General features: G+C 46.1%; 1 protein-coding gene across 2 annotated transcripts in view; it reads right to left on the bottom strand.

Annotated features, from left to right (window-relative positions):
- The window catches only part of CARD11 (caspase recruitment domain family member 11), a 1,247,701-nt gene that overhangs the window by 155,812 nt on the left and 1,063,943 nt on the right, over positions 1-27,946 (bottom strand). For both annotated transcript variants that reach the window (XM_069647590.1, XM_069647589.1), the window contains exons 20-21: positions 21,717-21,813; positions 18,417-18,512 (exon numbers count right to left, since the gene is read on the bottom strand). In XM_069647590.1, coding sequence (XP_069503691.1) covers positions 18,417-18,512; positions 21,717-21,813 — 193 coding nt within the window. The remainder of the gene's footprint in view (positions 1-18,416; positions 18,513-21,716; positions 21,814-27,946) is intronic.

Genomic DNA, 27,946 nt, shown 5'->3' with positions numbered 1-27,946 from the left:
GGCTGCATCTAAAAGGGGAAAGCACTGAGAATAGCTGCCTGCAAACAGAGGAAGACAAAAAGGGAAATCAAGGGAGCAGAAATCAATTAGCGCATGAATCCGAAATTCAGGGCGGAGGAAACAAGAAAACAGGAACAAGGAAGTAGGTACAAAGGCAAAGAACCAGGAACCAGGGACTAGTCAAAAACAGGAACACTGCAAACGATGACCAGCGCTGGACTGAAGTGAGACTGAGGCTTTTAAAGCTGTTTAACGAGCACACGCCTCAGGTGTGCTGACTGCTGCACCTGCAGCCACAGGTGTTGCCTATCCTCCACCCAACCTTGTCCTGCAAGGGTGGAGGTGGAGCAGTGGGCCAGGCATTCTGGGAAGCACAGTCATTTGGTTAAAGAAGCATGCTGGCTGCCAAAAACCTGGAATGGATCCGGAAGGGAAGTAGTTTGGAAAATAGGGATTTAGCGCTCCCAATTCATTACAGCACTGTGGCATTAGGTTCGGAGGAAATGTCCAGCAAGGAATAAGCCCCAAAACATGCCCCCCAAGTGGCGGGAACGGGAGCGAAGGGAGCGAGTCGTGACAGAGAGGGCAGATGTGGTTGTTGGGCCAGGGGTGATCCACCAGGTGGGCAACCTCCTAGAACAGCTGTGCCAGAAGCTGCCGCGAGTTGCAGGGTGTTGACTAGATCTGTGCCTGGCGTAGTGTGCTCTCCACCTCCCTGTGTGGAGCGCTATGTTTTGTTCTGCTGTTCTGTTGTGATGGAGAATTTGCTCTGCGTATATGGGAGGGATGATGGCGACGGAGCAGGTAGGCAAGTGTTTCCCGGAGCCCTGGGGGCTATGTACACCGGCCCTGGAATGCCTGGGGCGGGAGTCACGTGGGGCCGTTTAGGATTAGCCTTCGTCTTTCGCCTCCACCATGTGTTGGGAGTGTCCGTCCACCTTATAACATTGTGTGGCTGTGTGCTTTCGCACTCTTGGCTTGTTTGCCCCCCGGGTACTCTGCAGTTCCACTTGCACCCTCTCCCCTTGATTGTAGATTGGCGCCAGTGGTTGTTGGTTGCCTGTGGTGGCAGGTTTGTTAGGGCTCAAGATCTGCACATGGAGTCGTGATCCTGTGCGCACGACGAGTGTGGCGTTCAAAGGTGCGCCCCATTGTGGAGCGTGACAGCTTCGTTTAGTTATGGTGTATTCACACTCCTTGTAGCGGCAGCTCGCTTCCTGATAAAAGACCTGCGCCTATATATGTGGTCTCTATTTAGCGGTTGGAATGGGCGACCAGTGAAACCTGTCTGGCAATATTGCGGTCCGCAGCACGCGCTCCTTTCTTTGCTGGGTATTTGCAGATATGAGTTGAACACGCTCCTCGTCCCGCGTCACCAATCCAAGGGAGTGGGGGGGAAGTCCAGCCACCTCGAGTGGTTTATTTAGAGTACCGTGTGTCCTGGGGTTCACAGTGTCCACCTATAGTCTCTGATGTATACGGTGGGGCCACGGGGATTGTAGTGTTACGGGGGGCTGAGGTTCTCCCACACAGGTGCCACCACCCCGCTCTTCACCACACCTTACCGTTGTTATTGCTGGTGTGCAGGTCCTGCTTTGTGGGTCGAGCAGGCGCTCTACGCGGAGCAGAGCGCCCGCGATTCCATTACAGGGCCTGTTGGATTGATGGCGTCGTAGTCCCGACTCCGGGGTGGGTTGCGGCGGATACCCACCTCGCGTGCCGACACAGAAGCAGTGTCAGCAGGAATTAGGATGAATTAGGTCCCGACTCACTTGGGTCACATTACTCCCCGCTGCGGTCGCACAACTGGGGGAGAGAGAACACCCGCTCCCGGCTGCTTGCTGAAACGGGAAGCACCCGTATCGCCGTATCGCCGCGCGGACACACGGAGATGGGATAGTCGGCAGCCGTGGCAGATGACTCTCAGCACCACCGGCCACAGCGGAGTCCGCGCCCACGGCCCTCCGTTCATCGCCTCACCGATGTCACGATTCCTCTTTCGTCGCAGGATGGGTCTCACACAAGCGCGCGGCGTCCTCCGCTCAACCGCCGTGTGCAGCGGCCATTTTGGTATTTTCACGTGGTGTGGAGCCTGCTTCTTTCAGGCGTTGTATCTGGGGATTTTGACCCCGGTTTCAGTCCGGAGTCGGAAGCTCCGGTGCAGCAGCTCTCCCTGCGTCGCAGACGTGGATTTGGCCCACTTCAGATTTGTAAATAGCGTAGGATATCTGGAGGATCTGGCTGGCGGCACGGGAACGATGCAAGCTCACGTCCGCATCGTAAGCCTGTTGGCCACGCCCCCGGTTTGATGACATTTTCAACTGGATACCATCATGGTTCAGCGTGATGATGAACATTTTTGTCCCACTCATCGTTTTTCTGTTAGTATTTTTCTGTGTGTGTCAGATAGGGGTTTGATGATGTGCAAAATCAATGCCTAGTTCAGTGATGATGATGGTAACAATGGGCCAACCAACAAAGGTGCAAAATATGAAAGATGCGCAGATCCAAACAGGGGAGTTTGGTCCCTCTAAGTATCATATGAGAGAAGTGTATCGCTATCCAGGGGACCGGGTGGATAATTTATATCACACCACAATCAAAGAACCATGAGAATTGCAATGGTACAAAGAGGTGTGGGTGGACTTGGATGGGGATGGGGGAATATACATGACATGCACCCCTGAAGAATGTGCTAGAATAGGTCAGAGTTTACGAAGTGTCTGTAGGGCATGGATGCCAATAAAGGGGACCCCAGCCTGGCATAAAGCAATACAGGAAGCTGAGTAGTATCGGAATGCAAATAATAATAAGGGTTAGTTTTTTACTTTAGATGTAACAAAAGGGGGAAATGGGAGGGACTAAGGGGTCGTTTGGCCCCCCTATACATTCTATGCAAAAGGACCATTGGCTCACGCACTAGCGGGGGACGCCTCCATTGCCCTTATGCTAACAGCAGCATAAGTGGGGCTAATGCGGGATACACTTGGTTTCCATTTTGTGTGCCCTCGACTCCATCTTTGGACTAGACCACACTCCAATACTATGAAAGACTTCTCTCCCCTCTGCAGCGCTGCACACAGCGAGCGCTCATGGCCCCCACCTTTTCTTCCACTGTCTGAAGCTTCACAAACCCCTTTCTCATGGATGCGTGTGTCCTAAAGCTAACATATGCCATTACACTCCCCACCCGCCTTGATGTGCCAGAACAGCCCAGTCTCCCAGGTTATTGCAGGGGATAAGACCCCCAAGCCCTTCACCTCATAAAAGTCCCAATGAAAGATGATGTAATCAAGTGTACGCAATTTATATGTTTGCAAGATTTATTCAAAGGTATATTAATGATTGTTGTTTATTACACGTCTAGTGGTAGTTTCTCATGCCAGTTTAGTTAGGGTCAACTCCATCTCTTGATGACCTAACCCTCAACCCACCTAGACATGGCTAGATGGACCTCGTGACGCTCACCCTCCCACCAACTGGGTAGCCTATCCTGAAGAAGCAGCGCCTACAGGGCAATAAATAACATCGCTCCCCAACCAAGCATGTGCAAATATTGGAACCTATGTTGCTGACATCACTGATGACGCTATTTTGCTTTATAATCCATTGTACATGTATTTTTTGTCAGAGCACTCTCAGGGTAGCAGAGTTCTCTGGATGCCAAATCTTAAATGAAGCCTTGCCAACCTTGCAACCTGATCTCTTAGTCTCATTCCCTACTGGGAAGTGTTTTTTATTATAGGTTTGTATTGGTATCGTGGGGAGTGAGGACTTTCAGAAGATCCAGAAGAGGAGGCAGCTGGATGGACAGAGCCACTGACAGATGGAGCAGGTCAGGGGACCAGATCTGCTGTGGCCATGCCTGAGCGATGAGTATCATCCTGCCCTGACATTGGCCCTCATTAGGACCCTGGCGGTAAGGGGTTTGCGCCAGCGTTAGCTGCGCCGACCCCTTACCGCCAACTACGAGTTCCCATAGCGCCATGGTCATTTTTCCGCCCGCTTTTTGCGGGCGTAAAAATCCATGGCGCTATGGGACCTTGGTGTTAATTACGCCACCGTAATTTACGGTGGCGTAATTAACTCCTTCCCCACTCCCATTGAGCCCTATGGGGCCGAAATGGGAATGGGGAAGGGTAAATGGGTCAATGGGGACTTACCGCCCCGCCGACCTCGGAATGGGGCGGTAAGTCCGCCATCCGCCATGGCGTAAAGGGACTTTGCGCCATGGCGGAAAAGTCCGCCGACGGCGGAAAAAATCCGCCAGGGTCCTAATGAGGGCCATTGTCTTACTGTGTTGATCACATGTAGCAGGAGTGGTATCAGAAGGAAGGCATACAGGAGGACCCCCCCCTTCCATGTGAAGGAGAGGACGCCCCCCAGGTTCCTCAGCTGACAGAACCTGCTGGTGAACCTCTGCCACTTTGAATTGATTGCTGTCATGAAGAGGTTGATTCGGGGTCGACCCCACTTGCTGAAGAGATGGGATACCTGCTCATGCTGCAGCTCCCATTTGTGGTAGCTTCCTGCTGAGCTAGTCTGCAATGGTGTTCTTGATGCCCACCAGGGGGATAGGGAACATGTTCTGAAGAATGGCCCAATGTCACAGTGCCTGGGCTTCCAGGGAAAAAATGGGAGAGCGAGTCCCTCTCTGCTTCTGGATGTAGAACATGGTGGTGGTGTCTGTGAAGATTTGCAACACCTTCCCCCGCAGCTAAGGTAGGAATGACTTGAGGGCCCAGAAAACAGCCTGGTGCTCCAGGCTGTTGATGTGGAGGTCCTTTTCCTCTGGGAGCCAGAAGCCCCTGGTGTAAGACTTTCCTGTGTGAGCTCCGCACCCTTCCACGGAGGCGTCTGTGGTGACTGTGGCTTGGTACGGTGGTATCTAAAAAGGATCACAGAGCTTGACAGAATCCATGGTTGACGGCGATCAACTTCACTAGAATGTCATCACCATAATCCCCAGGAACATCCGATGCCTTTGGTGAATGGGTAGGTGAAAGTAGGCTTCCTTCAGGTGCAAGGTCACCAGAAATCGCCTTCCTCCAGCTGGTTCAGCTCATGCTGCAACATGGCCATCCTGAACCTCTGGGGTTTCAAGTAATTGTTGAGGTACCTTAACTCTAGGATCGGCTGCCACCATGCTGACTTCGTCTGTAACAGAAAATACACTTCAGAGCCGCGGAGGCACTTGGGGATGGGTTCTATTACCTCCTTTCTTAACATGGCCTAAACCTCCTGCAGCAGCTGCGCCATGTGAAGTTTGTGAATTGCCACCGAAGAAATGTGAGGACACTTGTGCTAGAATTCCAAGGTGTGCCCCTGATGGAGAACGTCCAGCACCCATTTGTCTGTGGTGACGGTCTTCCACCTGTTGACAAATTGTGCTAGCAGGCCACCCAATGGGGTGAAAAAGTTGGGACCCAGATCCAAGGCCAGTTCAGGCCTGTTTGGGAGTCTGTGTCCTGGTCTCTGGGTGACAACAACACTGATCTCCACTGCCAAAAGCTTGCAAGCACCCTCTGAAGGCCTTCTGGGTGGTAGAGCGGGAGGCAATAGGGTCCAGAGTATTCCATGAAAGACCTGCATGACCTCCCCCTTGAGGAATGAAAGGACAATGATCTCCTCTGCCTTAGCCTCCCAAATGACTGTGCTGTCTCTGTGTTGGACTTAATCGATCGGAGCATCTCGTCTACAGCCTTCCAAAACAAATTCTCCCCATTGAAATGCATGTCCACCACCTTGGACTGCACGTCTTCTCTGAAGTCTGTAGCCATTAGCCAACCTTGGCGCTGAAGGGTCATCCTTGGCGCTGAAGGACCACCCTGTTGCCCATCTGGTGGAAGCCAGATTCTGCAATATCCAATGCCATCATGATGGCATGGTCCAAGGCCACCTCATCCTCCTGGAATAGGGCCAGGGCATCAGCCTTCTTGCCATCCAGGCAAGAAGTATAAGTTTGGACCAAGCTCATACCAGAGTTCCTGGTCATACCAGGACATGGTGGCCAGGGTGTTGGCCGCAGTGTAAATGATGCGTTTCCTGAACGCATCAAGTTTCTTTAGTGCCTGGTCTGGAGGCACCATGGATGCGGATGATGTGAATCACTGAGTGCTTCCTGGCGGTGGCAGACACCACAGAGTCTGGAGAAGGCTGTAACAATGGCTGTCGACGATGTCGTCAATAAGTCCAACGAAGGGGCCATCGATGGTATAGACACTGATGAGGTGATGGATCGGGTTATGGTCATCGACAGGGCAACTGTCAATGGAACAGACATCTGGGAGGATGAAACGGTCGTCAATGAAGACAAGGCCTTGGATGACGGAGCCATTGTCGACGGCGGTCTTCTGCCTCTCCTTCACAACCCTGGTCCTTTGAAGAGAAACAGTTTTTCAGAGGGGTCGGGGACTTCCTTGTGGAAGGTACCCCCCCCCCCCCCACTGGCAGGCTCACCATAGAGGGAGATGGAGATGGGGTACAGGTTCTACCTGAAGTGGGTCCTGCGACCACGGAGACCCTGGTGGGATCCGTAGCGTGGTGCTCAGCCTTCTTTTGGATCCTCTTGACAGAGGCATCCTCAAAGGATCTCGACCTCTTTTCAGAGGGAGAACGCTCGTGGGACTGGCCTGTCCTGTAAGAGGCGTTACTGTGCCCGGAGGCCGAGTCAGAGGCCTTCCCCAATTTAAACCATGTTGCTAACCTGTGGTAACGGTCTTTCTTCATCTTCAACAGAAATCCGCAGCAAATCTCGCATCCCTTCTCCTCATGGTCCAGATGCCGCCAATATAGGCACTTGAGGGGGCGATCTTTAACAATGATGTTCCATAATGCAGACTTGACATCGTAAAGGTGTGAACTAGGCCCAAGCCTGGGCCTTCCAAAAACGTCAAAGAGAAGATACACAATGAAAGTTGATCTTTGCCAACAACGGGTCCCTGCTGCTGGTAATTGAATGACGGTCGAGGATGGAACAAAGTCGGTCAAAAAACAATAAATTGTATCGAAAAAAGCTCAAATAGCGTGATAAGAGGATTCCCATCATTAAAATGTGCAATCAAAATCGGAAGATAGCCACTAGGGGTGGAGCTTAGTGAGATGACTGTCATTGGATAGGGATCAGTTTTACCCAAAGGACAGTGATTGGTTTAGAGGAGAAATACAGTTTTCAGGCCAAAGCTAAAATGTTTTTTCTTTTAACTGAGGATTCCCAGCCTGATGATGGGAAATATTCATGAGCATGTGAATCCATGCCAGACCCCATGCTGGAGAACTTGACATAAATATAAGTCATGGTAGTAGCCTTTACATTCAGGCTTCTTCTGGCCCAAGCTACTTGGGCTGCTCCCAAATACTGTTCATCAGTCTAACATGGGTTTGAAATAGTTTATCAAAGTAAGGTTTTCAGTCCTCTCTTCAGGAACCTTATAACAAATGTTAAGACTTTACACAAATAATGGTTCCAGTTCCTCAAAAGGAGAAATTATTCTTCTAGTGTGATTTCCACCAACTTGGACGTTCAATTTGTTCCTGATTTAGGATTGGATAATTGAACCCACCAGCTTCCCTGTTTTCCAAGGCGTTGAAATATGTTACTTATTTTTCTAGGTCTCCTCAAAGCCTTTTCCCTCTTATTGGCTCAATTCAGCAGGGTCTCCCTTGTGCATCTACCTGTGTCCAGCAATCTGGATTCTTGGGCTTCCATAACCCTTTTTGACTTCTACAGCTTAATTTAGGATTGAGTAATTGAACCCTCCAGGTTCCCTGTTCTCCATGTTTTAAAACAGTGTTAATTATTGTTCTGGGGCTCCCAAAAGCCTTATGGCCCTCTGATTTGCTCAATTCAGAAGGTTCTCTCTTGGGCGTTTGCCCGTATCCAGCATTCGGGTTTCTCTGGCTCCCGTAACCCTTTTGGCTTCCCTAGCTTCTCATCTCACTCTTTATAGTGAAGCCCCCTTTGCTTTCAGATTTGCTTAACTCAGGGATGTAACCATCCATCTCTCTCCCCGGTAAGTATTTTGGGTATGCCAAGCCACAGCATAAATATAATTGTTTTCTATTCCCATATAGACAGACACAGTGTTCTACGTAGGCAATTGCTTGTAAGAATGGGAGTCCTTGTCCCCTGGAGAGGAGTTACTCCCAGTCAGGTCACACTTTCGCAGACCCATTTGGTGGGCCTTGCTTAGTAAACTCACCTCCCTAGCCTCAAAGCGGGTGCCCCGCCCCTGCCCGAAGAAGGGACGAATTGCCCAGATTCACATCAACCAACCTATAAATGGTTCAGATTTGTTCACAGGTCATAACCACTGACTATAATTCTCAGGTTCTCCCACAGGTCATAACTTAACACTTAAAGTTGTTGGGCTCTTTCACTTGTACAGAAGCCCACTAAGGTTCATGGGCTCTTTAAGATAGCACAGACATCCACTGAAGTACTTGGGCTCTTTGACAGGACTCAACCACCCACTAAAGTACTCAATTTCCCCAACAGAATATTTCATACATTTCTCCAGCTCTAGTTCTCCAGCTCTTGAGGCAATAGATGCCAAATGATGTAGACAGGGAGATACTGTCCTTAGATACTTGCAACCAGTGGTGCACGACCCCCAGCCACTTGACAGGGTGACACCACTGACCACAGATGCTGGTGGCACTGCTGCAAATCAGGCAGGCCTGGTCAGGTGTTTGTGTTGGGGCATGGACTGCCCTATATCACCACAATGTCAATGCTGTGCCATCTCCCAGCCTTGGACATGCTAGGAGCTACTTCATCCTCCTCGTTTCCGCTGGAGGGGATAATAGGCATCTAAGGACATGTTCACCTGGTACATCTACCTGTGCTACCAGCCCATGGGGCACCACTTGACTGTCATGACTAGGAAACAACCCTTGCCCCTTCCCTTATGCCACCACCTGACCCTTCTTACAGTCCTCCACCATGCAGAAAACCTCAGGCTCCTCATCCCTGAATGCCTTCCCTGGTGGCTGGTCAAATTAGTCTCAAACTCAGGACATGTGCGATGCGTAACGGGTTGAGATTGCCGCTCCATGTGGCTCATCCTGATCATGGCTTTCCCTGTCTGCCACATCAGGAGCAGCACGAAGTAACTCCATCATTGCCTCTTCTTTTACCTGCCCCTCCTGCCCCCTCAGGTAGTTCCAACACCTACTGCAGCACCTCTGCAGGCTGGTGCTCTCCTCGACCCTCTTTCTGATGAACCTCCCCACATCCCACATCAATGCCCTCCACCCAGACCTGATCCATCTCAAATTCCTCCTCCAGGGTTCCTGAGGCAGCCAGCCCCTCCTCCCGAATAAGGTATATGCCCCATGCTCCTTAAATGCCTCTGTTTGACGCCCACATGAGGCCCTTCCTCTATAGCCTCTATGGGGCATCCACATGAGGCCCTGCCTCCTCTCCCTCTGTGGGGGAATCCACCTGACACCCTTCTTCGTCTGTCTCTGTGCTTGTTGTCAGTGCTTGGGTCACTTTTGATAGTTGTTTCTCCATGCTGACTCCAGAGGTCCCTTCCTATGCCTCAGCTTCTTCCACTGAATTGAAGCATCATCAATGCTTTGTGGCCCGGCTCCAGAACCAGCACTCACAGAGACCATAAAGTTCCTCCGCTCTACATCCATCATGGGGAAGTTCTTTTACTCCTGCAAGTAGAAGCACAGCTCACTCCTTCTCCCACGCCTTCTCTCTCTTCGCCCAATGTCAAAGTGCACCATGACTGAGACAAATGGCAATGCTGAAAACCATGTTTGTGTGCTCAACCTGAGTGAGAAACCAAAAGTGTGTGGCCCTGAGAGAACCAGAGAGAACAAGAGCAGAACCACAAGTGAACCCCAACAAGCGATCGAAGACACTAGCAAACAATCCTAGTCCTAAAAACTATAACTCAAAGAAAAGTATTACTCAGTACTAATATAATGCTACTTCTACAAAACTATCAAAAAAACACAACAGTACACAACAAGCACACATATGGAGAAATGTAAACTTTTGTTTTTGGGGATACAAATAAGTATTGTAAATTCTTTTGGCTTTTTCAAATTTTAAAACGGAACACACATAGGGTATGTGTTACCCTGTTTTATATTAGTAATAAAAACTAGCAAGACAAATAGGCACAAATGTGGCTACACAAATTCACTAAACAGCAGGAAACTGCGCAAGTGACCAACAACAATCAGATACAACTCAAAATGCAGTAAAATACTTATCAAAAGTTCTAAGTACCACTAAACACGTCGGGTGTTAGACTGGCCTGTGAAGCACCTTTCCTAACAACCCAGCAACACCACAACAGAATAGGGGGTGAGCAGGGACTGAACTCTGGGGACAGCCTTAATCTATAGAAGATTTGTGGCCTCTGATTGGGTGAACAAACTCAAATAAACTTTTCAAAGCACCCATAAGTGCTCTGATCGGCAAGAAAAAACCCAAGGATTAAACCATCATTTATCATCATAAGTTTCACCAAAACCATTGGACAATAAATCATTGTGTGAGACAAGCAACTCTGACGTGAGTTTGTAGAGGATTTGTTGATGTCAAAATCCCACCCTTTTCTCCCAGTAGAGACCCATCTTCAGTGAAAGATTCATCTGCTGCCAGGGGTCCCGTTTTGGGGAGTTACTCCAGGCCTTGAAGGATTGAAGCTCATAAAAGGCAATTGGCCTATTTGGCATCTATGATTACAACTCAGGCATTTGTGGAAAACTGTGTGGGTAGAAGTGGCATGCAATGCCATCTGATGTCTTCCCTTTTGAGTGCTCATGTTATGTTATGCTATGTCACATGGCTAAACTGTGCCAAATCACAACTGCATGCCATTTTTCTAATGCTAAAAATATCAGCTTTAGCATTCATATTGTCCCTTTGACTAAAAGGGGGAAATGGAAAGGGATATAGCTAGAGGGGGGAGGAAAGGATTATGTGGTTTGTAAGGGGATTCCCTGTAAGCCCAAAAATCATGAATTCTGTGGCCAGGGAAAACAGAATAATCACTTAGATCTCAGGGACGCACCCAATGGACGAATGCGTAGGTTGTTTATGCACTTCCGTACTTCAACATTTAGAACATAACTGCAGGCTTCGTGAGCTGGCCTCGGAGACCTTTAAAGTTATAATGGTAGTCTGCTCTAAACTGCATAACAAGCATGCTCTCCACATAGCTTCTAGGCCAGCTAGTAGATTAATTGTAGCCTTGATCATGCCATTAACTTAAGAACGACTACAACTATACAGAGCCGAATGCGTTAAATTGAGGCAGTTCTCGAGAAATGATCCAGTTATAAAGGCTTTTGGGAATGGTGCATTGCAGTAACTATTTGCTGGAAATCGATTTGAAGTAGCTGGAAGCTGCAAAACCGGAGGAGATTAAATTACGCATATTACATTGTGTACTATTTTGATGAATTAAGAACGTGTGTATAATAAAGGGAACTCGTTTCTCAATCTGTTAAAAATTATGCGAGAACTGGAAAATAGAAACATATAATGATGGATTTTGTTACTTTTCTTATGTAATTTTTTTATTTTCTGTATATATTATGCTTTAAGTTCTGTGTAACGTAAATTAAATGATTATAATAACAAACAGTAAAAAAAAAACCTTATTAACCTTGTGGGCTATTTTACAATGTTTTGAACATTCTCACATTTGGACAACAGACCGTTTCCTAAACACTCTCTGTTGACAAAAAAAAAAATCAAACAGTCAGACAGGCCTATCTGTGTCAAAACAGGAGATTTATGTTGTCGATTCAGCAAAGTTCCTGCACTCAAGAACATGAGAACAGACAGGCAGGCTGCAATTCGTCACTCTCATCCAATCACCCACTCCTGGGGAGAATGCACTTTCCTTGCCATCATACCACTTCTTGTAACTGTCGTGACAATGCTCAGCAGTTCCTGCCTGTCCTCTTGCACAGGTTAAATAATGCTCAGCCATTCGGATGCCATCTCGCACACAGGTTAGTGGTACCCCAATGTCAAAATAAGATCGACACCAGTAGTGGAGTGAGGTGTTGTGTGATACGCCCACACCATGCATTTCAGAAGTGTAACGGTGTCTAAATCTGAAATTATTTCCAGTCGCTAGGTGCCCTTTGAGACTCTGTTAAACCTCTCTACTAGCCCATTTTTCCTGGCACGATACAATGCTGTTTTTTTCATGGCACGCACCTGCACAGTTTAGGAACTTGTGTACAAGATCTGAGCTGGCCACCATTATCCATAACTAAAGTTAGAGGAAAGTCTTTCTCATGAAAGACTCCAACAAAAACTATCATCACACTGGATGCAATGATGTGCATGGCCCACGCAAATGCTGACCATTTGTAGTGGTAATCCACCATTAATCTTCTCTCTGGCCTAATCCCAGGCCCAGCAATGTCAAATACAAGCAAGCACCACCATGCCCCCCATAATGTTCTCCAGGCACTCAATGATTGCATGTGTCTTGTAAAACTGCACACTAGTACCACTCCCTGACCCGATGCTTAGTCATGCTTTTACCTAGATGCCCAGCATGGGCCATGTCAACAATGGTTAGATGAGCGCTTTGGGGGGGGTTCCCCCTTTTCCCCTGAGAACACCAACTTCGTGGCTACACTTTACTCATTCAGGAACCTGCCGTTTTCATCAGCTACTACCTCGCTTTTGTCAAGCCGTCCATGCCTGCAATAGGCACAGGCTAAACCTTTGCCACTCATCATGACCTGGGGCTCCCTGCACCACTTGGAATAATGCGCGGTGGCAGTGATGACCACTTGGGCAATTACAGCCCAGGGATCTTTTCCCACCTCCCCAGCATTCAGGTTTAGGGGCTGACATAATAGACAATCAGCAAAAACATTCATAGGACGAGTAGTGCACACTAGCATGACATTGCACTACGGTATCACCAGCAGCGGCTGACCCTTGGTGAGCTGGATGGGCAATCACGAATCAACAGCAAACACATGAAGCAACAGCTTGTGGTCTGTTTTAATCATTAATCGTATGCAACAGAGGACAATCTTAAAGCGTTTGATGGTTCACCTAGATGCTAGCACCTCTTCCTCTACTGTTGAATAGTTCCTTTTTGCACCACACTAGCACTCAATGCAAACACAATAGTGATTTTATGCCCATCATGCGATTGGGTGAGGGCAACGCCTAAGCTTATATTTCTTGCCTCCTTAGTTAACACCATAGAGTCACATGGGTAGAATATGCATAGGGTGGGCGATTGTGCTGTATCCTGCTTAATCTTTGCAAAGAAATTGGTGCACTCTTTTGAACGTACATATTTCACTCTTTTAATAAATCCTTTATTTCCAAAAATGTAAGGGACAGGTTCCTCAAAATGTGGAATACTATTCTGCAAAGCCTAGGAATGCTAATAAACCATCTTTGTTCCCAGGCTCACAATTTATCCAAGATATGTTATTGCCTGGACTAGTTTTCTCTTTTTATGGTGTAGTTTGCCATTGTTAGCTATTCTAACACTCGAGTTAGGATTATGTTTCTAGAGAAAATTAGGAAGTTGTTTCAGAATGAAAATGCACAATATACTGATTCGAAAATAGTTCCTCCATAACTGTAAAACCGGAAGCAGAGGCTAGGGCGAAGAAAATGCTTTTGAAGTGAAGCACCCCCAGCAGTGTTCTTAAGGATTTAAGAGTCCTTGACTCTAAGCACAACTCAATCTGATGAAATACACTGGATAGGTCTATGTTGGAAAAAATACTTGGTGCCCTCCAATAAGGCCAACATCTCAGGTAATCTGGGCAGCAGATCCTGTCCACTCTGTTGAGGCATATGAGGTCAACACAGAGGTAAATGGAACCTTTGTCCTTCTCAACAATCACTGTCAGCACTAGCCATTATGAGGATTCAGCTTTCTTTATTATGCTATTGAGATGTTATGTCATATTAAAGGTTCTTATACCGCACACTGTTGCCACATGTGTGGTCTCTTGGTGCTCTGATGGATATGTAATGCAGGGAGGGTGGCGGGTTTGTTAGTAGGACTGCGCAGGAAAAAGAGAACGCAAGCTGTGATGTGCTATTGGCAGATTCAGCTCGGGGAAACCGGTCACTGAGCATTGGTGTGTTTCTTGGATGTTAGTCACCATGTGGTGTTGGGTGAGATTATGTGTGGTTTGTTTTGTTGTTACAGTGTTGTGAAGTGCATGTGGTTTGTGGTGCTGTAGAGGTATGGTTGTATTTAGTTCAGAGTTTGAGAAGGAGTATGCAGTACATTTTCTAGGCATGCTGTTCTGACTACATGCAACTCATATCCCGTCCCCTGTCGTTAATTCTAGTGTGTAGTAGTTACCACCCCCACAAGTTCCTCCAGGAGTGATGATCTCCCTGTGCCCTGCGGTGACTCCGTGAGCTGCACGGTTTCTGGATACCACTGCATTCCTTTATGTGGGACAAGTTTCACACCCTCAGTGGTCTTAGTAAGTGGGACACATCTCGGTCCCCAGTTTCCACATTTGGCCCTCTATCGGGGCTAGATACACCTCAGGTCTCCAACCACCTTTCCCAGTTAGATGCTTCTCTTCTCCCCTGCCCTCCACTCTGGTCCGGCCTACTCCCCACTCATTTTCTGTTGTGTGTTTGTTTCATGGTGCGCGGTTGTTGTTCAGTTGTTTCCATCACATCCGGAGCTGAAGAGCCAGGTTTTTATAGGTTTTCTGAATTTAGATGGTCCTCCAAGGTTTGTATTTCTCAAGGTTTTACAGCTATGCAAGAGAATGCTGATCCACCAAGTATTTTCCTTGTGTATGGTTTAGGTTCTAGGCTAATGTCATTGCTCTATCTAAGTGTTCTTGTCAGCTTGTAGATGGTGATGTTCTTTTGTATTAATTCAGCTCCTTGGCTGTGGCTTGCTCGGTGTTTTAGGCACTCTGATTTGAAGGTGATTCATTCTTTGACTGGGAAGCAATGTAGCATCCTTAGCGCTGGTGTGATGTGGTCTCTTCATGAGAGTTTGAGCAGCTGCATTCTGTATTCATTTCAGTTTCCTCAGTAAGTAGGCTAGCATTCCAAGGTATCTGCTATTGGTGTAGTCTATCCTCAACATGATGAGGTAGACGATGGTAAGTGTTCTGTGCATGAAGGAGAGGAAGGGTAGAATGTTTTTTAACCTGTGAAGATGGATGCAGCATTTCTTAATTATACCATTAACTTGAGGTGCTAGTGTTAACTTTTCCATTAGGATTCCAAGGTTGTTGGCTATTTTGGATGGTGTGGGTGGTGATCCCAGTTCTGTGGGCCATGGCATGTACTGGTTGTTTCCTTGGTTGTTGGGTCTAATCAAGATTCCTATCTTGTCTGGTGTTAATTTTGATGTTATGAGTCTTCTTCCATTGTTAGAGCTTTTTGAGACAGGCTGTTAGCGTTGGGTTCTCCTCTTTGTTATCGCTGATTTTGTAGATGATTTGTGTATCATCTGCATGGTTGTAGCATGTGAAGCAGTGTCTTTTGATGATGTTGATTATTGGCGTCATATAGATGTTGAAGAGTAGCAGGGATGACAAGGAGCCTTGTGGGACTCCACAGGTGGTGTCCCACGGTGCAGATTTGAATGGTTTTAGCCATACTGTGTCTGTTGTTTCGGACACGATTTAATCCAAAGCAGTACCGTGTTGTTGATCCCGATTTCTTGCAGTCTCTTGATGAGAGTGTTATGGTTGACTTTGTCAAATGCTGCAAAGAGGTCGAGTAGTATCAGTCCTGAGTTTGTGCTAGAGTCTGCATTGGTCTTTAGGTCACCCCATATAGAGAGTAGTGCCATCTCATTTACTCTCAGGGGTCTGAAGCCTAATCATGCTTCCCTCATTTTCAACGTGTTCTATTTGTTTGTAAACATAGGTCTCTGATAGTTTTGCCAGGTAAGGAATGTTTGAGATCGGTCTATAGTTTGAGAGGTCTTCCACATCAACCATTCTATCTTTGAGGAGCGGTTTGATGTAGGCAGTTTTGAAAGTATGCAGTACTCTCCCCATTCAAAGTGACAGATTGCAGAGGTTTAGCTAGTAATTCAATGGTGTACCCTGTGTAAGAATCAATTTATAGATGGCTGATGGACAGAGGTCCACTGGGGAACCTGCCTTGTTGCTTTTGTTCACTAAGTTGAAAGAAATGTCTCTTGACATTTGGGTGAAGCTGTTCAGTCTATTCTGTGATCCTGGGGATATTTGAAAGTGCTGAACGGTCTGGTTGATCAGTCTACTTTGTATGATTTGATGTATGTTGGTGATTTTATTCTTAAATTGATCTGCGAGATATCAAATGTGCTGTGCACAGGTCAATTACACTGCCCAGGAAGAATAGTGGGCAAATATAAAAAACTGCCCCTGTAGTAAACAGCAGGGCACACCAATAATAGTCCATGCTGCAGCTCCATCTGCAAAAACCGCTGACTTGATGGAGTAATGTGAAAACTATAGGGAGGGCCAGATTGTCGATAGAAGGGACAGCTGGTTGGTACATCTGCACTGGATCATAGTCTTTGAGTCAGAAATCAGCTTTTGGACTCTCGACATTTTTCACATTCTAATCTGACTCCAAACACTGGTCTTGGAGCAGAAGGTTCAATGTGTTTAGCACCATCATTGCCAACCCTGTACCATTCACTAGTGTCGGCCCAATCGATAGCAGCAGGGCTAGCGAGCAATGTGGATGTTTGAAGGCCAGGTCCAATACACTGTCCCCCAGCAGAGGGCGTACATGTCTGGTAACAGCCCGTCAGCTCGAGCCAAGGCAGTCCTGAGTGAAACGAGGGCCTCGGCAAGAGCTGCGGGCCATTACCGGCCTGTCCACTCCCCGGCTGGGGTGTGATTGCTATTCATGAACCCATTCTCCCGAGGGAACCAAGACTCACCCGCCTTAGATTTACCAGCCTTCTAACACTCTTATATACACACACCACACGAATAAGCCATCACCAGTGGCCCCCTTGGGAATCAGGGCAGGGCTGACACACAGGTCTATAAAATATTCCCTATACTTGTAGGAACTTGCACCGCCGATGGGTGCACCCTCATTCCATTTTTTGCCAACATAATGCGAACCTGTTAGCCGAATGTGGAATTACACTATGTGGGTGGGGACTGGTAGGCCTATAATCATGCAGCCTACATCAGAATAGGTTAACACTTTTGCATTTTATTATCAGATCATAAATAGTAAGTAAGCAAGGTGTTCAGGAGATCATTTCAAGCTCTTTAGATGTATGGAGCCTGGGTATATCCAAAGAATCTATATAAACACTAATTTCACAACTCCACCTTAACGTCCACTTCGTGACATCCAAGTTCTTTCGCATACTGACTCGAATAGACATTCCATGGTCCTCAAATCCGTCAGCCACAGAAGTAAGATTCTGGAACATTTAAGACACAACCAGGGTGAATTGAGCTTTCCTTCTTACATCTCCGCTTGAGCACATTTTGGGACTCACAAAACACCCAATGCAACATCTTTATTTGGTGAATAGTTAAGATAATCTGCTTACAAGTTTATCAGTGACATTTAAAACACACCATGATTAATCCACTACAACATTTGCATAGGACCAGCAATCCTTTTCATATCCTTCCCACCTAGATGCCTCACTCTCTTCCCTTCCCAACCCTCAAACCTCCGCCCCCTCTAAATCATCTTGTTCTTTCACAGATAGGACAGGGAAATCCTAGGCTCTCTGAGATGAGACCACCATGGTGGTGATTTGGATTCGGAAAATGGAAAATGGTGCCATGAGCAAGAATGTAATAGTTGATGCTGGTTATGCCTGTTTTGAATGAAAAGCCTGAGTCTAGGTTTGGAGAAATAACTGCCAAATGTCTGACAACTAAAAATAAATAGTTTAAAATTTAGTTTGTAATTCCAAAACTTAAGAAAAGAATCTTTGTTTTAGAAGACAGTTGGTTGATTGAATTAAAGCAAAACAAAATCATAGCAAAAAACGGTGAGATAGTGCAAAACAAGATCGACTGGAAGGAACAGGTATAGCAAAAGCAGCAATGTTCCCAAAGTCGTGCCTCAGGCCTCAATCCTCAGTCATGCTACTTCTCTTGCATGCCTCGGCCAGGTTTGGACTAGGAACAAAAAGAGGCCCTGGAAATAATCTTCAAAGTGGCCCCATATTAGACATTTTCAGCAAGCCCAACCATTTTCCTATGGGAAAATCTGGACATACCACACAAAAGAAGCCCGGTGCAGAGGCCTACCAGGACATCTCCAAAGTTCCCTATTGGCCAGTCCATCCCTGGCTGCGGCTCTATGAGGACACCGGAGAAAGGTCAGGATGATTTCCGCAAGCAATGTACATGGTTGAACCCTTCACAGTTCATTGAAGAGCTGCCCTTTCTTTCTCTACCGGAGTGAATGTCGGTGAGATTACCTGCATGATCTGTATAAACAAAAAACTGGCACGGGAGAGGCGCGGGCTCATCTTTCCGTCGCTCTGGGGTGGAGGCTCTTCGGGCTGCAGCGTGTTCTGAAACCAATCACAAGGGAATGCGTTTTTTACTGTTTTGGAAACAAATGGCATCCCGTACAGAAAAGTTCAATCCACAAGTTTCTCAAATATGGTATTAAAAAGTCTTCGTTTCACCTAGAGGATTTATGGGGGAACGTGCCACTGTGGCCACAAGGAGAAAGCAGAGAGACTGATGCATTGACGTTCCCCTCAGAGGAATGTCAATGTGCCAGAATAGTTTTTCTGTTTGCTCTTCCCTCCAGATACAGCCATTCTGCTTAAAGATATCTAAATCACCACAGGTAACAGAATCAGACATTACTTCATGCCCATAGAAAGCAGTGCCAGTGATACAGCATGACCAAATAGGGCAGGGTAGAGTGATAAGGGGAGCACAGGAAAATATTTGAGTTCAGATGCGGCACAACTTCGTGCACAATCCCTGAAAGGTTCTATGTGATTTTACCAAAAACATTTTATTCGAGGGATTTTTTACCAAAACAATTTTACTGAAAAAATCCCTATTTTTAAATAGAATTTTTATTTGCGGGGGGGCTCACAGTCCTCCCCAAGCCTGCCATTTCACCATGTTTTTTGCACCCCAAACCCTCCCCACCTGTTTTAAACCTGTACTCCCCATATATATATTTTTTTAAAAAGGTATTTTTTCGGTAAAATTGTTTCAGCAAAAAATGCCTCTACTCAAAAGTTTTATGTGAAATCACTGGATACCTCCTTGAATGTACAGCATTGGCAGCAGTATCAGGTCCAGGATTTTAAAAATGGCCCCGCGAAATTTCATTATTGGAGCTGGCGCAAGGGTGGAGGAGTGAAAATAAAACAGTGGATAGGGGGCATGGAGACGAGAATCTTTTTAACAAGTGGTGTATTTTACCATGTTTTAAAAATATGTTGCCCTGAAAAGGATAGTTTTAAGTGGTGGTAGGACGGGGTAAATTTGGGGAATTCTTGTTTCTTCGTTACAAGAAAGGGATTGTGTTGTGTCTTCCGTCCTCATTGTACTACCAATAGTTCTAAACAGCCATGGTTGACAGCAGTTCACCCCGCCAACTGTTGCCAACAAATCTCTTTATCAGGGGAAAAGGCCTACACAAGTATATATTGAGCCTCCTATTCTCAGAGGGAAACCAGTGTTGTTTAATGTAACTTGCAAGTAACAGGTTTGACACCAGAGAAGACTACCCAACATGTTAATGCACCTACTGCAGAGATCAATGTCTAAACTGCAGGTCACACAAACCTCCTGGTGAGATGCCCGTGCATTTTTGCTTGCTACGCTGGGCCCAAAGGCACCTCACTTCGCCTCGAGAGTGTCATTCATTTGATAGCTCACTTATCCACACTCATCCCTCTGCTTCACTTTTATTCCACAATTTTTCTCAGGTCAGTTGGGAGCAAAGAGATAGCAAATATATACCAAGAGTTTCCTAAGGCAGAGTGCAACTGGCATTCTGAAGAAAAGGCATAATTGGTAATGGGCACAAAGGCCATTGAAGGCCACTGGCCACTAGTGACCCCCTTTTTGAAACTATCTTTCAGCCCTCCCAAAATGTTGCGGCTCCCTCCACTCCAGCTATTCATCCTGGAGATTTTCCAATGTAGCTACAACTGGTAGAAATGCAACAACACCCAGGTCCTTCAGAGCCTTTATTTAAAAAGTTGTCATTTCACTGTAAAGGCCCATGTCTGTTCACACTTCTGTGCAAAACGTTCCCTCCATGCAACTTTTTCAACATTTGCCTCACATAGTGAAAAAGCAAAAAGTTAAACACCGTCAAAACCAACTTTATGCTATTTTTCACCTATCTATATATATTAAACGCTTAGGTATGTTTCTGTATTCATCTGATGCAATTTATCAGTGTTAGGTTGCCTTCTGCTGTCCAAATGGCAAAGTGCATCTCTGTGTTCCCTTCCACCTCAACATAGCCATCATTTTAACAAACAGAATGAGCACAGTGCTATGCGGTCACCTCCACCTTCCACTATTGCAAATATTCAGAATAATTTTAAGTTACTTCTTTCCACCACCTCTTCTCTTCACACAGGGCGTAGCGGTTCCAGTGTCGATGAACAGTTAATTACCGGCTCAACATTTCAATCTCTAAAGAGTGAAACGCTGCAGGACGAATGCCTCCTCATGAGCTAAAACTGAAAATAGGTGCTGTAATCATGCTACTACGCAATCTTATACCATCATGTGTATTCTGCACTGGAACAAGGTTGACAATTACGCATCTACAAAGACACATGATAGAGGCCTGTCTAATTGATGGATTGAACTTAGATACTGTTCTTATATCGCCCATACCTCTCATTCCATCTAATACAAATAAGGCTTTCAAATTCAAAAGAAGACAGTTTCATATACGTTTAGACTTTTCAACGTTTAGCCTTTTCGGTGACCATTAATAAGTCACAGGGACCTACGTCACCTTCCTGGAAGCGATCAGTGTTAATTGCGATATTTAAGAAGGGGGACAGAAGTGACTCTATGAATTACAGACTGATATTTATCTTTAAGAAATGCTAGAAGAGCATATGTCACACCAGGAACAGCTAGTATGTTTTGAAATGTGTTAATTCCTTGTGCATTTAAGGATTGTGGGAGGCAATTAAAATGGATTCCAATAACACCTGACTTCCTTTACCAGATATAAATGTCAGGCAGATTCCATAGAGGTCCATTGGCCTGAGAAATACCATGTGGTATTTTGAGCCGGAACAAAATGTCCACCTCTACATTTGCCCTGCCATACAAATCCACATGCGCTCCCTTCAGCATGATAGATTCATGGTGGCCCAAATGCATTGGATTCCTATAAAATATGCCTATGTTTTACACCAGCTACAAAATAGTAGCTCTCTGAAAGCACTGAGCCCCAATGTCACCCTCTGAATTAGAGATTAACAAATCTATTTATTTATTATTACATTTGCAGAGCACACTTAGCCCAAAGGCACCAAAGCACTGATTACATGATTAAATGATTACAATAAGGATGTACATGCAGATCTATGTCTCACAAACACCCTATCCCATCTAGATATGGCTCAGGGGGAGCCTTGCAACATTTTAAAATCAAAGAGCACAGAATAAGATGGACATCCCCCATATTGTCACATTGTGCCATGTGAGGTACAAACAGGACTGAAGAGAAGAAAATTGCATGAATGCAACAGATTCAAACAGGTACTTACCCGAAATGCTCTCAAAGCACTATGCGACGTCTCAGTATCGTCCCTGCTGCCTCTGCGCATTAGCCGCTGCAGTTTCACCAATAGGAGCTGCTGGGCCCTAAAGTAAAGGGTGAAACAAATACAATGTGTCACAGTTAGGTAACAGACCAGCTGCAAAATAATTGGGGTCGAGGCTATAGTGCACTCAACTGCGACGCAGCTTACCCGGTCGTTAAAGTGTGCCATTTCTGGTGGGCAATAGGGAGTAACAGTGGTTGAAGTGAACACAAAGAAGTAGTGGAACTATGTTCCCTGCTGGACTGCCCTCGCCCCCAACAAACTGCATTGCCACGCCCCCTCACACGCGCAATTCAAGCCCCCAAACATATACACCTGCTGTTTAAGGGAATGTTCAGTGCAGTGCACTGAAGTGCAAGTTTCAACTTCTTCCTACACTTTTATATTAAAGTGAAACCATTCCGAAACAGTTTCTTTTTAAAGTAGAGGACCACCGCTCCCAACCGCTCCGGCCCACTTTGAAAACTGGGGAGTGCAAATAATACTGATCACAACAAGCAGTGCACAGCAACATACATAATATTAAGAAATGACTAGCAGCCGAGAGGGGGCATAAGTCTGAGGTTGGCACTATTTGAATTTAACGAGGGAGAGACAGAAATAAATGCACCTGCACAGCTAGGGTGAAAAGCAAATAACAAGGACATTGGTGAAGTCACACCTCGCAATTAAGACAACCGAGCCACATGTCACGCAGGTTAAAATCAATCCTCCTCGTCCTCACATATCCTGCCGGCTTGATAGTAACACTAAGTGGGCGCTTAAATGCTAAACCAGTGACACATGTTACTACTGGCTGAGCAAGCAGAAGCTTCTGTGTTCAAGACAGGTGGTTGTAGTTCTGCCAGTATTGTTTACCCTAGATGAAGTCGCTCAAATGGTATCCACGAATTCATTGCATTCAGATAGACAAGGATATCAAACCTCACGCACCTACATATTCACAAAAGGCACGAAATACAGCTACGATAATGACTGAAAGAACATTGCTGTTATTTCATGCATTCAGTTTAAGTACACTACAGCTCAAAAAAAGAACTGGCAAATCCAACAGCTCGTTTTTTGTGTGAGCATGGAATAGGCACTTGTCAGTCACAGCCATCATGGGACCACCGAAAGATCATAAAATGGCGTAAGGGCGTAAGATGGCAACAGAAGGCATATGGTGTGAGCTCCTGGATATATGATAGCAGTGCATGGCAAATGCCTATCAAATGCTTTTGCAAGAGCCAACACTTGTTTTGATTGAAATTCAGTGCAAGTAAAAGAAAAAGGCCAAAACAACCAATTAGAGCACCGAAAAGTACCCCATTGTGGTCCAAATCTGAGCTGCACAGGGATTGTATGCAGCCAATTCCAGATGTATTTATGGGATTTTTTGTGAAGGAGAAGTACACTCAGACTGAAAGCACCCATGGCTAGCAAGTTCATAGTGCCAATTTACATTTTGGTAACCCTGGGAGATGAGGTGCACGAGAGTTGAGTCAAGCGATCCACATGATGTGATGGTTAAGGGATAACGGTCTCTCCTTCTGTTAGACATAATCATATGCAGTACCCTTTGGGAACACCACACACAATTAAGACTACATGTGCAAGTACAAATTCACCTTTGGTACAAGCCTGTACTACACAGTAAAGTGGTAGCGATGGCTGAGCAGCCAGACTTATCTCAAGAGTAAAGTGAGCAGTATCAGAAGTTACACAAAGGACAGCAATTGCTATGGTTCAAACAAACACTGACTCAAGGTTTCTGAGTAAAAGAATATACATTTATTTACACCATTAGGTATAAAACAGTTCACTAATATACAGCAGCAGAAAATCACAATCTTAATACACTACGCACCACCCAATTAATTCTGGACAAGTTAAACTCAAAATGAAGGGTGAGCAAAATGGCACTCCAGTAATTAAAAAGGGAGGGAAAGACAAGGTTATTCAAAATCAAGCAGCACCAACAAGTAAGTAGGCAGGGCAATCTAGAAAAGGCTTACTTCAACTAGGATTCAAATCAAAAGGCCAGGGCCTATGTTAATAGTTCAGAGTCTTTGCAGAGGATCACACAGTTCAGAGTAGTTTGCGGTTAAGTCTTTGCCAAGAGTTCAAAACGAGGTTGGTCGTAAGAAAAGTTATTTAAAAGAGTAGAGAAGGACAAGCCCTCGGATTAGCGAAAGATTTCAAACACTTTCACCGCAGTCGGACTGAACGAATGACTGGATTTGAACATTACCTTAGTAGAAGAAGACTGCTGTAGCTGAGGCAGAAGTTCCTGGCAGGTCCTGCAGGCTCACAGTTCCTGAAGCAACTGTTGGACTGACAAGAAGGAGGACGACTGGAGGGTCCTGCACTGCCCAGGGAAGAAAACAGCAGCAGAGCAAAGCGACAATTAAAAGGTGCGCTCCTTAAAACCCGCACAGGGTCCGGTCCTCCTGGCTATCCCGTTCACTGCAGCGATGCACAGCGAATTCAACCAGGGGAAGGAGGCCTTGCTTATTGTTTGGCAAACTGGTTGGTCCCACCAGCTCAAGGGAAGAAGATTCCTTGCAGATCTTCTCTGTCGTCGAAGTTTAGGAGATTGGGACCCACAGCAGGGCTTCACCAGTAGTTGCAGTAGTCCTCTTCCTTCAGCTTCTTTTTGGTTCTCTCGATCCAGTGGCGAATCTGCTTTCCAACTCCAAGAGACCTGCTTTTTTATGCAGTTTTCCCCCATTCAAACATCCTGGCTGTCAATCACGCAGCAGGGTGGGTGTCCTGGCAGGACAGTCACTGAGCCAATCAAACAAGAGTGCGACTTGGGTCTCCAAGGAGACCCTGTGCAGGGGGCCTAAAACCCATCCCTCACATCCTTTCCCCAGACACTCAGGCACCTAAGAAGGGCTTCTGTGCAGAAGCCCGCCAACGGATGGCGAACAAAGGAACCAAACCTAGTTTGGCGTGCAGAGTAAAACACGAGAAAGACCTTTACAAAAAGAAATGGCGAATAAACTCAGCCGGAACCAAATGAAATTAAAAGGGGTCCCGCAAATTAAAGTTTGAGGCTACTAATATAGCCTAAAAGAGTACCAAGGTTATTTTCATGGTCCGTGGTAGGAAAAAATGGTAGATACCACTGCCACCAGCCAAATCTTAAACAAAGGGGCACAAAATAATGTTCCATGAGAAACGGACATAAAAGGGATAACTATTAGCCATTCTGGAGAATTCTCCCTTCCATTCGCCCCCAGACTAAGGGACAGCAAGATTTAATCCACTCCTGGGTGAATCTCTTCACTCTAGTCAGTTATAAACATCCTAGAGAGACCATCTGCATTTTGGTGGTGACATCCCGACCTGTGCTCAATGGTGAAATCAGACCCTTGCAGGCAGATTGACCATCTTAGTATTTTTGGGTTCTCCCCTTTCATTTGCATTAACCATCTGAATGGTTGATGGTCTGGCTGAATCACAAAAGTAGATCCATACAATTATGGTCTAAACTTCTTCAGAGACCACACAATAGCAAAGCATTCACAGTCTATGGTTGCCCACCGTTTTTCTGGTTCCTTCAGCTTCCTGCTGATGAAGCAAATGGGGTGCTCCCTACCTTTCTCATCCAGTTGACTAAGGACTGTGTATACCTGTATTGGATGCATCTGTCTGCACAATGAAGGGTTGGTAATAATCAGGTGTTCTTAGGACTGGAGCTTGGCAAAGGACTTTTTTCATGTTTTCAAAGAGTTGAGTGCACTCCTCATTCCATCTAACCTTTTTAGGGAATTTTGGAGAGGAGATCACATTCAAGGGAGAAGCTATGGACCCATAGTTCTCTATGAAATTCCTGTATTACCCAGTGAGACCTAGGAAGGCTCTCATCTGGGTTTGAGTAGTAGGGGTGGCCCAGTTTTGTGCAGCTTGTACTTTGCTAGGCAATGGCCTTATTTCACCTTCTCCTACCTCATGACCAAGGCAGACCATTTTTCTCTGACCAATTTGACATTTGCTTGCCTTTATGGTCAGATGGGCCTGCTCAAGAGCCTGAAAAACATATCTTAAGTGATCAACGTGTTCTTTCCAAGTAGGGCTGGACACCGCAATGTCATCCAAGTATGCCATGCAGAAGTCCTCCATTCCATTCAGAACTTGATTGACCATCCTTTGGAATGTAGCAGGTGCATTCTTTAATCCAAAAGGCATAACTTTAAACTGATAGAGGCCTGCTGGGGTTGGAAATGCAGTTTTCTTCTTGGCATGGTCTGTCAGGGCTATTTGTCAATAGCCTGATGTCAGATCAAATGTAATGAGTTACTTGGCTGCACCAAGTTTATCCACCAGTTCATTTGTCCTTGGTAAAGAATGGGCATCAGTCTTTGTGACTGCATTTAGAGCTCTATAGTACACACAGAATATCAACTACTTGGATCCTGCATTTGGTACTAGAACAACTGGACTAGACAATGGACTTGTAGATGGCTCTATAACCCCGAGATCAAGAATCTTGTTGACCTCTTCCTTTATGTGGGTTCTTACATGGTCTGACATTCTGTAACCTCTGCTTTTCACGGGTAGACAGTCACCAGTTAGAATGTCATGCTGGCCTCAAGGGGTCTAGCCTGGTTAAAGTGAAAACAGGGAGGCAAACCTATTTAACAGAAGCCTGCACTCATCCTGTTGTTCAGATGTCAGATTAGAAGAGAGATTAACTCCTTCTATCTTCTCATCTATAGGTTGGCCTCTGAGTAGGTCAGGTAGAGGTTCACTCTCCTACTCCTCCTGAGCTGAAGCTAGAAGCAAAGCTCCCACTTCTGGTCTCGAGACATATGCCTTCAAATGGATGGTGTGAAAGACTCTGGGAGCCTCCTTAGGTCTGTCTAAATCCACAAGATAGTTTACCTCTCCAAGTTTGCCCATAACCTTGAAGGGTCCTATCCATTTGTCCTGCAAGGCCCTCTGCCTTGTTGGCACCATAACTAGTATAAGCTGGTCTTGAGTGAAATCAACCATGTTGACCTTCTGGTCATGCCAATGTTTGACCAGAGCCTGACCTGCTTTCAAGTTATCACTAGCTTTTGCCATCATGTGCGACATTCTCTTCCGGAGACCTATAACATTGTCAGTCACTCTGACTGGCTTAGGGGAAGGAGCACTCTCCAATCCCTCCTTAATCAGGGTCAAAGGACCTCTGACTGGATGGCCATAAGCAAGTTCAACAGGACTGTATCCAACTCCCTCTTGAGGGACCTCTCTATATGCAAATAGAAGGCATGGCAGTAGAATGTTCCACTTTCTTTTAAGGGGTTCTTTTAAAGCACCTATCATGTTCTTCATAGTATGATTAAACCTCTCTACCAGTCCATTTGTCTGTGGATGGTAGGCCGTAGAGAACTTGTAAGTGACACCACAGTTTTTACACATGGATTTCCACATAAAATTGGAACCCCTGTCGGATATCACTTCCTTAGGAAACCCTACTCTGGTAAAAATACCAAGTAGAGCCTTAGCCACAGCCTGAGCCATAACAGTCCTCATAGGTATTGCCTCAGGATATCTAGTAGCATGGTCTACTACAACCAGGATAAACCTGTTTCCTGAAGATGTGGGAGAGTCAAGGGCACCAACAATGTCAATGCCCACCCTCTCAAAAGGAACTCCCACCACTGGGAGAGGCACTAAGGGTGCCACATTCTTGGCTCCACTCTTGCCAGAGGTTTGGCAAGTGTGACAGCTCCTACAGAATTTGTCAACTTCTGAACCCATCTTAGGCCAGTAGAAGTATAAGGAGAGCCTTTCCTTGGTCTTTTTGAAACTCAAATGACCAGCCAAAGGGATCTCATGGGCCAACTGTAGGAACTGGAGTCTGTTTTCTAGGGGCACTACCAGTATTTTGCATTCCCCAGGGATAGACTCAGTCAGTTCACTGTAGAAGAGGCCATCTTCCCTGTGCAACCTATGCTTCCCAGCTTCTTGCCCATCAAGCTGAGAAGCTGCCTGTTGTCGAAGACCTTCAAGAGTAGGACACTCTCTTTGTCCTCTGCTGAAGTCTGCCCTGTTAGGTCCACCTTCTGCCAGTAAAGACTGTAGCTCAGGATGGTCAACAGGATCCAGATCTCCAACTAGAGTAATGTTTTCGTCCAGGTCTGACTCTTCTGACGGTGGCTCAACCACACAGGGTTGTACCTCACACTCAGACTCGG

The sequence above is a fragment of the Ambystoma mexicanum genome, chromosome 2q (assembly GCF_040938575.1).
Source record: "Ambystoma mexicanum isolate Mex_15411 chromosome 2q, UKY_AmexF1_1, whole genome shotgun sequence".
Lineage (NCBI taxonomy): Eukaryota > Metazoa > Chordata > Amphibia > Caudata > Ambystomatidae > Ambystoma > Ambystoma mexicanum.
This window is presented reverse-complemented; position numbering and strand designations above follow the sequence as displayed.